This window comes from Myiozetetes cayanensis, unplaced genomic scaffold (genome assembly GCF_022539395.1).
Source record: "Myiozetetes cayanensis isolate MyiCay16 unplaced genomic scaffold, myiCay2020 scf31, whole genome shotgun sequence".
Classification (NCBI taxonomy): Eukaryota; Metazoa; Chordata; class Aves; order Passeriformes; family Tyrannidae; genus Myiozetetes; species Myiozetetes cayanensis.
In genome coordinates this window covers 5,736,884-5,749,630 of record NW_026087533.1, presented here as the reverse complement: position 1 = coordinate 5,749,630, position 12,747 = coordinate 5,736,884, and the positions used below count along the sequence as shown (strand labels likewise).

The following is a 12,747-nucleotide window of genomic DNA, read 5'->3' as shown; positions in this document are numbered from 1 at the left end:
TGTGCCATGGTGACCACAGGGGCCTTTTAATTCAAAATTCAGGGACTTGACAACCAGATCCTCACCCAAAATTCACCAGCACCACAAACAAGGGCATGGGGCTGATGTGGCCCCACTGCCCTAGAGGGCCAATGTGATCCCCAGCAATGGGGGACAAGGGGACATCACTCCCCGCTGTGCCCTGGTCCCCCCACAGTCCCCCGGGCTCTGGGGGTCGAGGCAGCTGAGCCGGCGTTGCCGGGAGCCACGTGCACATCCTGCGAGGGGAAGAGCCCTGCTCCCAACATCTGCTTGGCGTTTGTTTGTCTTTCATTCCCATTCCTGCCCTGCCTCCCCCTCCGCTTTCATCCCTCCATCTGCACAGGCCTAAAAATAGGGCCGTGGCCGGGCTGGGTCTGTGTCTCATCAGCCCGTCGGGACCTCGGCGTGATCCCGTCTGGGGAGGGGACGGGACCTGCTGGTGTCCCTCTGGTGCCACTGCCCTGCCAGAGCGTTGATGACAAAGTGGCCATGTTGGGGTCCCCAACCGTTCCCTCCCCTAGCTTTTGTCCCAGGCACTGTTCCCTGCTCCCAGCCCAAAATGCATGGGGGGGTCTCAGGCTGAGCCTCATGTCAGCCCCTACACGGCCCTACTGCTGCTCCTGGGGCAGGGGTGACACCAGCTGCAGAGATGCCCATGTGGCAGAGGAAGAGCAGAGGGGTGTCCCCAAACCCCTGGCTCGTGCACCCCCAAAAAGCGCCTGGGGTGAAGAAGTGGAGCCACAGGGACACCCTCACCGGGTGGCTGGGGCTGCAGCAGGACCTGGCTCTGCCACCTGGGCTGCTCCAGGGCCCCTGTGTGCTGCTCTAGGGTCCCTGTGTGCTGCTCTGGGGTCCCTGTGTGCTGCTCCAGGGTCCCTGTGTGCTGCTCCAGGGTCCCTGTGTGCTGCTCTGGGGTCCCTGTGTGCTGCTCTGGGGTCCCCACGGGCTGCTCTGGGGGTCCCCATGCCTCCCACTCCCCGGGCAGGCTCATTCCCTGAGCCTCTCCCAGGCACAGAGCAGGGCAAGCATCACTTCGCTGGATCCCGGTGCCCTCCCGCCCCTTCCCCAAGTCGCTATGAATAAATCATTGTTTTATTAAAGAGAAGCAGCTGCTTTTTTTCTTCTCCCCTTTTTTTTTTTTTTTTTGACACCCCATCCGCACCCACTCGAGCCCTTTGGCACATGCTCGAACGCCGGAGCCCCATTGAGGGCCCCCGGAGCATAGCAATTGATACACAGACATCCCCAAATCCTATTCAGGGCCCGCTTTTCTGCACGAGCAGCCTCTAAACAGCTCATTCACTGCTCTTTTTGTCGCCGGGGTTAAGTGGTTAAGTGTGTGTGGATCCCATAAAAGGCCTTTACTCCATGAAAAGCTATATTTACATTGTAATCACCAAAGAACTGTTTAGGCAGTCAATAGTGGGGCAGGACGGTGGGGGGCTCAGCGATGTGTCCTTCACCTCTCCCGCTGAGCCCCCCGGAGCAGGACTTTTGTGGGATTAGGTCCCCCCACACCAGCTGCCGGGGGCTGCCGACGCTCTTTGTCTGGACACGGAGCTGGGGACAGCCCAGGGACAGCCCAGGCTCCCGGCACAGCATCCTGGTGGCCCTGGCACCCTGGGCAGGGGTGGCACCCTGAGTGGGGTCCCACTCAGCACTGGGGGCCCGGGATGAGCCTGCTGGTTTGGGTGCTCGTGGCCACAAAGGCGCCTGGTGGAGTCCATCCCAGCATCACTGGGAGGTTTAGGTTGGATCCCAGGGAAAGGTTCTTCCCCCAGAGGGTGGTGGGCACTGAACAGGCTCCCCAGGGCAGTGGGCACAGCCCCAAGGCTGCCAGAGCTCCAGGAGGGTTTGGATGATGCTCTCAGGGACAGGGTGGGATTGTTGGGGTGTCTGTACAGGGCCAGGAGTTGGACTGGATGATCCTTGGGGGGGGGGTCTCTTCCAGCTCAGGGTATTCCATGATTCTATTCTATGATTAACCAACCTCCCAGTTACCCACCAGGGCCTCCCCGGTACCCGTGAGTGAAGTGTGAGCTAAAATTGTATCACTTTAACAAGATTAATTGAGCACAGCCAAGAATGGCAAAAGCGAAATTAATTCACCGAGAGCAAGGCAAGGGCTTCCCTTTCCACCAGCAGCAATTTCCATGTAATCAATTAGATGATGTTCCAACTGATATCCCCGTTGGGGAAGGGGGAACGCGCCTGCTCTCCCCGTGTGGGTGTGAGTATTCACAACACGGCTCTCGAGGAGGAAATATGGGAGAATCCCCCCTTATTCCCCTAGAAACCCCCATGGGGTGTGCCCAGGAGTGACCAGTGGGAATGGGGTGCTGCATTCCAGCAGGCACTGGGAGGGGGATGGAGATAGGAATGGGGTCGGGAATGAGGCTGGAGATGGAGATGGGAATGGCATGAGGATAGAAATGGGGATAGAGATGAGCATAAGGATGGGGACAGGGATAAGGAAGTGGATGAGGATGAGATGGGGATGGGGATGGTGGTGGGGATGGGATGAGCTTTTCCTGGTGCTCCCTCTGAGCTCTGCAATACAAGTTCAGAAATGTTTTACTTCACGCTCCTGCTCAATGGGAATTGGAATTGTGAGGCTGAAGAGGCTGGATAAGCAGAGGAGGTGATTTTTCCAGGGGGCAAACCCTGCCATGGGTGGGGCTGTCTGCTCCAGCATGGCCTGAAGGCTGACATTCCCTGGATAGGAGCTGGGACACGGGTGCTGGTGCCCTGCCTGTCCCTGTGCCGTGCCCTGCCCTGGCAGCACCACAGATCTTTCCAGCATCGTGACTGGAGTCTCCAGCACCGGCTCTGGTCCCGGCCCTGCCTGCTGAGCCATTCACAGCATCCCAGGGTTTTGTTTTCCCTCTGGTTTGGCTCCCGCCTGGATTTTTCAAAGGCTCTGGAGCAGCGAGGGCCCTTCCTCCCCCGGCCGGCGCACATTGTTCGAATTAGTGCCTAAATGAAAGGATATTGTTGGTTCCTGTTGGGAGATAATAACCTCGGTAGCGGAGGGAATTTCACCCATGCAGAGAGAATTTGCTGGGCTGTTCCCGCCAGCAGAGCCCCTCGCCGGGGTCCGTCTCGCTGGGACGATGGCGGATGGGAACGGATCCGCCAGGAAGCGGGGATTTATCTTGGCATGCCGCTCTAATTGCTGAAAACTCCGCTTTCTGACCTCAAAAACGTACCACTGCTCCCTGTCCAGCACGGGCACACCTGTGGCACAGCCCGGGCACAGCAGGGATCAGGCTGCCTGCTCACACCATGCCTGTTGGAAAAGCATTCCTCTTCCCAAATTCCCATGGGATTTTGGTTTTCCCTCTTCCTTCCCATTCCTCTGCCTTCTGCCGCAGATTGGAGCAGATGTAAACCCCTCACCCTGCCATGGAAGAGGACGAGAGGATGGAAAATGAACCCAAGCCTGGAACCCCGGTCATTTTGTTGGTGTTAAAGTGCCACTCCCACGTCCTGCCATCCCACCTGGCTGCAACCTGGACAGTCATTTCATTGTACACCCCAAATTTTATTTTTTTTTCATCCAGTTTTGCTCTGGTTGAATTTTTAACAGATGTTTTGACTTGTTATAGGTGAAGGAAAAATAACTCAGAGTGTTTCTTGATTAGAGCTTGTTCAAAGTTCTCCAGTGGAGCTGCTTCCACATCAGAAAATCCTGACTATGTGCAATCAAACATTTAATTTCCATGGACGCAATATCAGAGGATTCCTCCAGGTTAGAATCTGTTACAGTTATTAATCAAAGCAGTGCAGCTGAAACGAAACCTTTTATTGAATGTTGTGACAAAGGGATAAATTAAAGCATTTGTGGAATGTATCAGATTTGGGTCCAAGACTGAAATTTCAAAATCCTGAAGTTTTTCTGCTTTATGAGGTCCAAATGTGGAGCCTTTCTGTGTCAGGACAAGTGTGCAGCAGTTGGGGGGTGGTGGGAGCCGCAGGGCCATCGCTGTTCCATCTGCAGGGAGGGAGGGGGCTGGGCTGCAGGACACGTCACAGTTCTCCTTCCACTCTAAAGACATCAGCCCTTCCAGGGACACTCGAGCTGAGGATCCCGTGCCCAGAGGCTGATGAGGCTCCCAGCTACAGGTACCACACGATGGGAATGTTTCCCTGCCTGCCACAGCCCGGCACAGCAGTCAAATAAAAAATATACTCTTCAGTGGAAACAGAGATTTTCATCCCCCAGCCCTTGCAGACAGACAGATCCATCCACTGGGGAGCTCTGCCTGCAGCCAGGGACGGGCCCAAGGCCAGAGCAGGTTTGGGGATCCCCAGGCAGGGACCTGCCCGTGGCACCGGGAGGTGATGCCGAGGGGCAAAGACACCCAGAGGCACTGGCTGCAGTGACAGCCCAGCCCTCCCCCTTCCTCTCCATTTCCCAAACAATTTTCTAATCAGACCTTTCTGTCTGGAGTTTATTAGTGATTCACAGGCCAAGAGGAAATGGTGAGTTTGGGTCCTGGGCTGATGGGAGGGGTGGAGTCGGCAGCAATATTCCCTTTTTGTGGCTCAGCAGCAGATGAACTGCAGAGGGAACGTCTGTGGAACTCCAGCCCCGCTCCCTTGGCCAAGAGAAACCCCAAACCAAGAGAAACCCTTTTTTTGGAGTTTTTAGGGAAGCAAAGAGGAAGGAGGCTTCTCCCCAACATGAGTGGTTTGGTGAGGGTGTCTCCCCTCTCCAGGTGATCCGAGTCCCCATCACCGATGGCTCAACCCTCTGCAGGGAGGTTCACACCTCCTCTGGGCTCCCCAGCCCTGCAGCCCCTTCCTCCACCTCCTCTTCCTCTCCCTGGTGCCACCCAAAGGCTGTCCCAGGGCTGGGAGCTGTTGCAGGGAGCAGGCTCTGACCTCCACTCCGGTGCAAGTGGTCTGACCTCGGCGGGATTTTGGGATCCTCTGAAATCCAGTCTGGCTGCAGATTCCTGACTGAAATGGAATCTGGGTTGCAGGTAGATCAGGGAGCCAGGATTGGCCAGGGGCTGGGGCTGAGGGCAGGGGAGAGGGATTGCCTGGATCCGACCCCCTCTGCCTCTTCCTCAGCCTTCCAGTCGTGTTTTCCACAGAAAATCCTGTTGGAAAGGCAGACAATGGGATGCTGCATGAGAGGGCAGGACAGGGATAGGATGGGGATGGGGATGGAGACAGGGATGAGGATGGAGTGAGGCTAGGGATGGGGCTGGGCTGGCAGCGATGCTTCCCCCATCCTGGCCAGAGGCTTTTCCTGCCCCTCTCCAGAGAGGAATGCCAGCACTTGTACAGCCTGGGGTTGCTTTTGTTTCCCTCAGCCTACAAAAATGCCCAGGATCTACGAAAATAAGAGCATTGTTTTGAAATTTTGTGAGGCCAAGAGGACAAACCCTTTATAGCATCCTCCTCCTCCTCCCTCCATCAGCAGAACCCGCCAGCGCTCCTGACACGAGGTTTTCCAGCCCCAACCCTGCAGTCCTGGGGCAGGGTGAAGGTGCCAGTGGCTCTTGTTCCCACTGGCAGTGTCAGACCTGAAGCCTCGACCACATGAAGCCCCTCCCAGCCAGGGGTGTCCGTGCCCAGGGAGCCCAGACCCCCAGCCCGCGGTGTCTCCCACGGCTCTGAGCTGATGCTCAGCCCGGATTTCTGCCCATTATGGGGGGTGCTGCTCCCCCGGGACCCCCCCAGGGCCCCCCCTCGTATTTACCCGAATGTGTTTACAATTACAGGGGATGCCAGGGAAGGCAGAGCGCCGTGGCCGGCGAGTCAGCGGCGGGGCAGCGCGGGCTGGAGGTCAGCACGCTGTTTACTTTAATTTCTCAGAGAGCTTTTTGGGAGATTTCCCTGCTCCGTTATTAAACTCAGATGAGCCGCTGGGGAGGTTAGGTTGCATGTGGTTCAGGGCACTTCTTTCTTTTGTAATTCTTTTTTTTTTTGTTTGCAGTGCTTCACCCTTAACTCTTTCGGGACAAGATCCTCCTCTCAGCACTGGGGTCCTGGGATGAGCCTGCTGGTTGGATGGTGGCTGCTGGGTGACCTGTGCCCTGGGTGGACTGATGCTGGTGTGCTCATGGCCAGCTGAGCCCATCCCAGCATCACTGGGAGGTTTAGGTTGGATCTCAGGGAAAGGTTCTTCCCCCAGAGGGTGGTGGGCACTGAACAGGCTCCCCAGGGCAGTGGGTGCAGCCCCAAGGCTGCCAGAGCTCCAGGAGGGTTTGGACAATGCTCCCAGGCACGTGGTGGATTCTCAGGGTGGTTCTGTGCAGGGGGCACAGGGGCTGCAGGCAGACCCTGGGGAGCTGCACATCAGGTCCTATGCTCGGCCTTCTTAAATTATTTTTAATTTCCTGAAGGGAGAGCTTTTAATTTATTTCTGGAACAAAGTGGTTGAAGGGGAGGGGAAGATGACTGAAATCTATCACTAAGCCCTCTCCCTCCAAACCTTCCCTCTCCCACTGTCCCCAAAGGGAGCAGCTCAGCCCTCTCCCAGTCCCCACATTGCCTCTGTCCTGCACCCCGAGCTGGGGTTCCCTGTTCTGGGGTTCCTCGTAGGTGGCTAAAAAAAGCTCAGCTCAAAGCAAAGGCTGAGCTGAGTCCATTGTGTGCCCAAATTCCTGCCCATTCCCAGACGCCTGAGTCAGCTCCTGCCTTTCCTGTGCAACGGGAAGGGTTTGTTTCTTTAATCCCAGGCTTCCCCTGGAGCTGCAGCCCGAGTGTCCCAGTTACAGCTCTCGTCCTCCCCTCTGACTGCTCCTCCATGGAGGAGTCGAAGCCTTTGGAGCAGCCGAGAACAGGAGAAGCTGCCGAGGGGCCTGTCAGGCAGATGAGAACTTAAATCAACTTATTTAGCACTTATAAGTGATACTCACTGCTCCAAACCCTCACAATGTCATGGGGGAACTCTCGGTGTTTCTCTCCCACACCCCATCTCCAACAGTCCAGAGCTTTTGAGAGGATCTTTGTCTGCCCTGAAAGGACCCTCATTCCCTCCTTCCTCCCCCTCGGGGCGGGTGGGAGGTGCCGTGCACAGGGTGGGCTTGTGCTGCAGAGCCCTTGGGATGACAGTGCTGTGCTTGTGCCACATCCATCCCAGAGCTCCCACGGGATGGTGAAGGCCACATCGGGAGGACCTGGCAGGAGATGGGACCATCCCTGCCTGGGGCAGCTCTGTGGGTGACAGGGAATCTGTGGCACCAGCTGCCCCCCCCTCCCCATGACCCCCAGTCCACAAAGCCTCTTTATCTCCCGGTGCTTCATGTGACTCCTGAGCTGGGCTGGAGCTCGTGGGAACTGTTTGATGTTCCTGAGCCTCTTCCTTTCCCAGCGTGGACATCCCAGCTCCGGGCATAAAGGGAATAAAGAACCCACTGAGCATCCAGCACCCGTGTTTCACCCATCCCCATCCCCACGGGGACCTGCTGAGGCTCACGGGACCCACGGACCAGCAGGAAGGAGCCAGTGTGTCCCAAACCATCTGCCCTGCCCGTGTCGGGGGGCATCCACCAGCACCCACCCGGCGCCAAGCTGGGGATGACAGGGGCTCCAGCTCCTTCTCCCTGACACGGGTGGGAGTTTTCCCCTTTCCCCCCGAGGCCGGGTGGACACGGGTGGGAGTTTCCCCAGGGATGCAGTGGGTGCACATGGACCCATAGGGATACAGGCAGTCACGGCGGCACCGGGGGGCACCCGGGCAGGACCGGGGGGCACGGGACTGCCCCAGGAGCCGCCGCGCAGCTCCATCTCCCCTATAACCTCCGTCCCCCTCCCGAGCATCCTCGTCTCACGTCCCCCCCCCGCCATCATCCTGGTCCGCCCCCCATCATCCCGTCCCCTCCATCATCCCGTCCCCTGCATCATCCCGTCCCCCGCATCATCCCGTCCCCCGCCATCATCCCGGTTCCCCCCCCATCATCCCGGTTCCCCCGCCATCATCCCGGTTCCCCCCCCATGATCCCGGTTCCCCCCCATCATCCCGGTCCCCCCCAGCCCCGCCGGCTCTGTCGGAAGTGCTGCCGTGACGCCTCCCCACGCGGGGCCGCTTCCGCTCCCGCTCCCACCCGCGGCGGCGGCGGCTCACGGAGCCCGGGGCCGGGCCGGGGCTGGGGACGGGGCCGGACCGGGGCTGGGAGCGGGCGGTGAGTGCTCGGGGCCGGGCGGGCGGTGGGAGCGCACCGGAGGGTCCCGGGGGTCGCATCCCCCCCGGCCGGGCTGGGGGCTCGGGGGGCTCTGTGGGAGCTTGGAGGGGGGGAACAGAACCCCCGCGCGGGGCTGGGAGCTCGGGGGGCTCTGCGGGGGCTCTGTGGGGCAGGGATGCTCCTGGGCTCGCCCCCCGCCGGTCCGAGCATCTCCCCGGCGGAGCGCCGCCCGCCTGCGGGGGGGGCAGCGCTTCTATGGGGGGGTGCAGCGCTTTTGGGGTGCAGCGCTTTTGGGGTGCAGCGCTTTTACCGGGGTGGCACCCAGCAGATGGGGGGGAGGGAAGGATGCTGTGGGGAGGGGGTCCCGGGGTCCTAGACCTCCTGCAGCCCCCTGAGCTGGGCACGGGGCACCTGCACCCCTCCTGCTACTGCCCTGCGGGGTCACACCGGGACACTCGATGGGCTCCTTCATGGGATTCCTGGGAGCGTGTCCTTGAGGGAGAGAGCTCAGAGAGCGGCTGTCGCTGCCAGTGACCCGGCAAGGAGCGCTGGCATAACCTTTCCTTTTCTGGCCCAGTCTGCTCCCAGCCCTGCAGAGGAAACACAGTGGGATGACTGGTTTGGACACTGGAAGGGACCAGCCCCCACAGCCCAAGGCAGGGTTGATGGCAGAGGTTGTGCAGAGGAGCCTGAGCAGTGTTTGGGCTGTGTCCCTGTGCCCTGGGATGCCCTCTGGCATCACCCAGGGGAAGCCATGGGAGCATGGGGTTGGGCTGGAGCTCACAGGGAGGAGAAATAGGCTGGGAGGTGCCTTCTTGAACTTCTGCATCAGGTGGGAAGTTGCCCTTGAATGGGTGGCATCCCTGCCCATGGCAGAGGGTTGGAACTAGCTGGGCTTTAAGGCCCCTTCCAACCCAATCCATTCTGTGATTCCATGAGTGGCCTGGGGACACGCTGAGAGCAGTGGCCAAACACCCAGGAATGTTGAGCTCTTGATGGCTCCAGTAGCTTTAAAGAGGTAAATAAAGTAAGAGGGTGTTTCCCCCGCTGCAGCTGCCCTGGGGTCCGGCCGTGCCAGCCCCTGTGCCCGCAGTCCTGTCATGGATCCTCGTTTCCCTTGCAGGCAGGACACCGGCGAGATGTTTGCTGTCTGCTCGGCCAACGCCCCGTTCCGGCAGGGCCGGGGGGCCCCGGCGCTGGGCACGGCCATGCCGGGGGCCGGGCACGGGCAGGACTCCAACTCCAACTTCGTGGGAGAGGTGTGTGACAGCAACGAGAACTGGAGCCAGCCCGCGCCGGGGTCCCCGCCGGAGGAGGGCTCCAGCCGGAGCGAAAACACCGCAAATCCGTCCGATAATCTGCTGTTATTAATGCAGAGACAGATGGTCCAGGGCCGGCTTACGGACGCCGCCCCGGGCCCGGGCGCCGCGCGGCCGCGGCTCCCCGAGCAGGGGGTGCGCAGCCCCCCCGAGGGAGCGGAGGTCGGAGGGGCCGGGGGGCAGAACGGCACCGAGGAGGCGGCCGGGGGATGTGTCAAACCCCCCAGCTCCCCCGCAGAGGACAACGGCTACGCCAGCAGCTCCCTGAGCATCGACAGCCCCGACAGCGCCTGCAGCAGCACCTGGGACCCTCCCGCCTCTGCCCCCCGAGCCGGGAGCCACCCCGAGCCGGGCACGGCCGAGCCCGAGCCAGGGCCCCTCTTGCCGGCGCTGGCAGAGGCCGTGCAGCACCTCCAGGACAAGGAGCGCTTCAAGGAGCAGGAGAAGGAGAAGCACCACATCCAGCTGGTGATGTACCGGCGCCTGGCCCTGCTGCGCTGGATCCACGGCCTGCAGCAGAAAGTGGTGGACCAGCAGAACCGGTTGCAGGAGAGTTTCGACACCATCCTGGATAACCGCAAGGAGCTCATCCGCTGCATGCAGCAGGGCCCGGCCTACCTGGCTGCCACGGCTGCCCCCGGCCCCTGAGGTGCTGCCCCTGAGGTGCCACCCCTGCAGAGCCACCAGCCCAGCCCTCTCACTCTGGCTGGTGTGGCATTGGCTGGTGGCATCTCCATCCTGTGCAAAGCGCTCACTGGGCCCCTGGGTGCCCGCCCTGCCCTTCCCTTGCCATCTCTCTCTAACGCAGCCAAGAGTCCCTGAACATTCATCTCCATTTTCCCTCTGCATGGGAGTTCATTTTGTCCTGCACCCCGTCCTGCTGGGCTGGGCCAACCTCAGGACCTTGGGGTTTGCTGAGCCCTGGGTGACCAGGCTCGTCTTTAATCTAGTCCTTTGAATGAGCTTGGCTGAGCCTGTGCCAGGATGGGCCTGCATGGAAGCTGCAGGGCAGGGAGGGCCTCAGGGCAGCAAAGCTTCTAAACCCACCTGGGCAAAGCACTTGGGCAGGAGCTTCATCCCCACATCCCACCTGCACTAGAGTGTCTGCACAGCCACAGCCCAGCCACTGGTGAACATTGCTCGCTGGGGAGAGTGAGGTGTCCTGGGCTGTGAGAGAGAAAAAAGTCATTCTGAAAAGTGACCTCAGAGTCCTGAAAAGTAAATTTAAGTGTCAAATGATCCAATGCCAATGTATGTTTTTAGTGTCAGTATTAGAGAAGAGTTAATTTAGGTCTGTGTGTGTGTGCACGTCTGTCTGTTGCAGGCGATGCTCTAACACTGCATGATCCCAAAGCTGCTCATGAATTTGTGCTGTTGGTGTTTATATTAATTTATCATTTGAGAGCAAAGAGTATTTTTTTCTAATCTGCATTTTATTCAGCAAGGACTGCACACAGAACCCAAAGAACAGTTGTCTTAACTAGAGGTGGAAAAGGAGCTGCTGTGTGTGTTTGCTGTGCTTCGCTGTGTTTCCATAGGACACGTATTCCTTTTAAGTGCTGATGTGGAGGAGTGGCAGCAGGACAGCGAGGGCTCGGCTGGAGGGGGTCGTGCTCCCCTTCCTGCCCCACTGCACTAATTCCATTTCTCATGGCAAAAGGAGGGTGATGAGGGATTCCAGAGCTGCTGCCAGCAGGTAAAGTGAGGAGATCCACAAAACTCCACCTCCAGAAATGACATTTTGGTGGCAGAGGGGACACGTGTGGCAGCACTGCAGGATTCCAGCAGCCTCCACAAGGCTCGCGCTGCCCTCGCCGCCCTCCTGCTCACTCACGTCCTGCTGCCTCTGTCGTACCCCAGACCTGTGATCCTGGGCATGGTGCACACCTGAATAAAAGCCTTGCAGCTGAAGGAGCCAAGTGCCGCCTGGATCTGTGCCTTTATTTCCCTTCCCGAGCCTGCCAGGCTGGGAGCAGCCAGCCCGTGCTCACTGCAGGGGCTGGAGCGCACCTGGGTGGGTTGAGGGCACAGGTCTTGGCACCTTCCTCCCATCCCTGCACCCCTGGGCACACTCCAGCTGGCAACACGCTGTGCCAGCACCTGCAGTTCATCCAGGCTCAATTTAGAAGCCTTTTTTTTTTCCTTTGAAAAATTGAAGTCACATAAAGTGCCGTGCCGTGGGGCAGCAGGGAGTGGTGCTGGGGTGTGGTGTCAGTGCAGGATTTACCCTCTGCCCCTGGAGAGGGTGGCTGGAACTGGGGGATCCGGATTCCCAGCACCCTGCCCTGCAGCCCCGCTGATGGGGAGGGCTGGGGGCAGCTCTGGGTGATGGGGATTGCAGATAACAACACCTGAGTGTTGACCCAAGGGTGACTTCGCCTCAGGCCTCGCAGAGATTAACTAGAGATGAAAAACCGAGGCTGTAGCAGCCCTTTGAACCTTCCCTCACCTTTCTACCCCCCCTTCCTGCTTCTCCTTTCCAGCCTCTGAGTCTGTGGGAATTCAGGGATGCAATAGTCCGTGTAGGGACACAGCAAGGCATGAAGGGCAGGGTGGCTGCATTTTTCCATTGTTATCCATGCCCTGCAGCCAGGGCTGCTGGGAGGTTTGTCCCAGCCCTCGGGGGTTCCATAGGATGTGGGGTGCTCTGCTCCAAGCCCATTTCTCACCTCATCCCCTTTGCAGGGAGCCCACGCTCCGGCAGGTTTGGGGGAACACGAGCCCTCCCAGCCCCGCAGCGACACCGAGCGAGTCTCTGTTTATCTTGGTCGAATGCTTTACACAAATAATTATTTCCAAGGTAAATATTGTGAAAATCCAGATTATTTGCTCAAGAAATGAAAGAATAACTGAGGGAGCACATCAAAGAGGTGGATCTGCTCTGGCAGTGAGAGGCTTCCTCCCTGGTTATTGGGAGCCCGATGCTCCTGCCCCGGGACCCGGGTGGAGGTGGCCAGAGCTGATTTGCAAAATCAACTTCAGACAGAGTTTTTCCACCCCCAGCTCCAGTGCCCAAATGAGATTTGGGAATTAATTAAAAACCCAACCAACTGCAGGGGGAAAAGTAATAAAGACACAAAATACTGCAGGGCTGAGCCTGGGCCAGCTTAGGGGCGGGCAGGGCCCCCCTCTGCCCCTGGCACCCTCCTCCAGGGACACTATGACCCTGCACCCTGTGCTCAGCCCCCTCTGGGTGCAATCCAGATGGGATGGGTGCCATGGGCAGAACCAGCACGGGGCTGGGCACAGGGACAGGCCCCAGGACC

General features: G+C 59.1%; 1 protein-coding gene across 1 annotated transcript; it reads left to right on the top strand.

Annotated features, from left to right (window-relative positions):
- Positions 1–7,963: 7,963 nt before the first annotated feature.
- Positions 7,964–11,400, top strand: CUNH1orf216 (chromosome unknown C1orf216 homolog). The gene is made up of 2 exons (XM_050326453.1): positions 7,964–8,162; positions 9,286–11,400. The coding sequence occupies exons 1-2, from the start codon at positions 7,975–7,977 to the stop codon at positions 10,127–10,129; spliced, it is 1,032 nt and encodes a 343-aa protein (XP_050182410.1). The 5' UTR covers positions 7,964–7,974; the 3' UTR covers positions 10,130–11,400.
- The last annotated feature ends 1,347 nt before the right edge of the window (positions 11,401–12,747 follow it).

Bases quoted from the DNA above. Each gene is read 5' to 3' on its own strand.
- CUNH1orf216 (XM_050326453.1), top strand. From the start codon at position 7,975: ATGATCCCGGTTCCCCCCCATCATCCCGGTCCCCCCCAGCCCCGCCGG. The intron at 8,163-9,285 runs GTGAGTGCTCGG...TTTCCCTTGCAG, and splicing joins ACCGGGGCTGGGAGCGGGCG to GCAGGACACCGGCGAGATGT.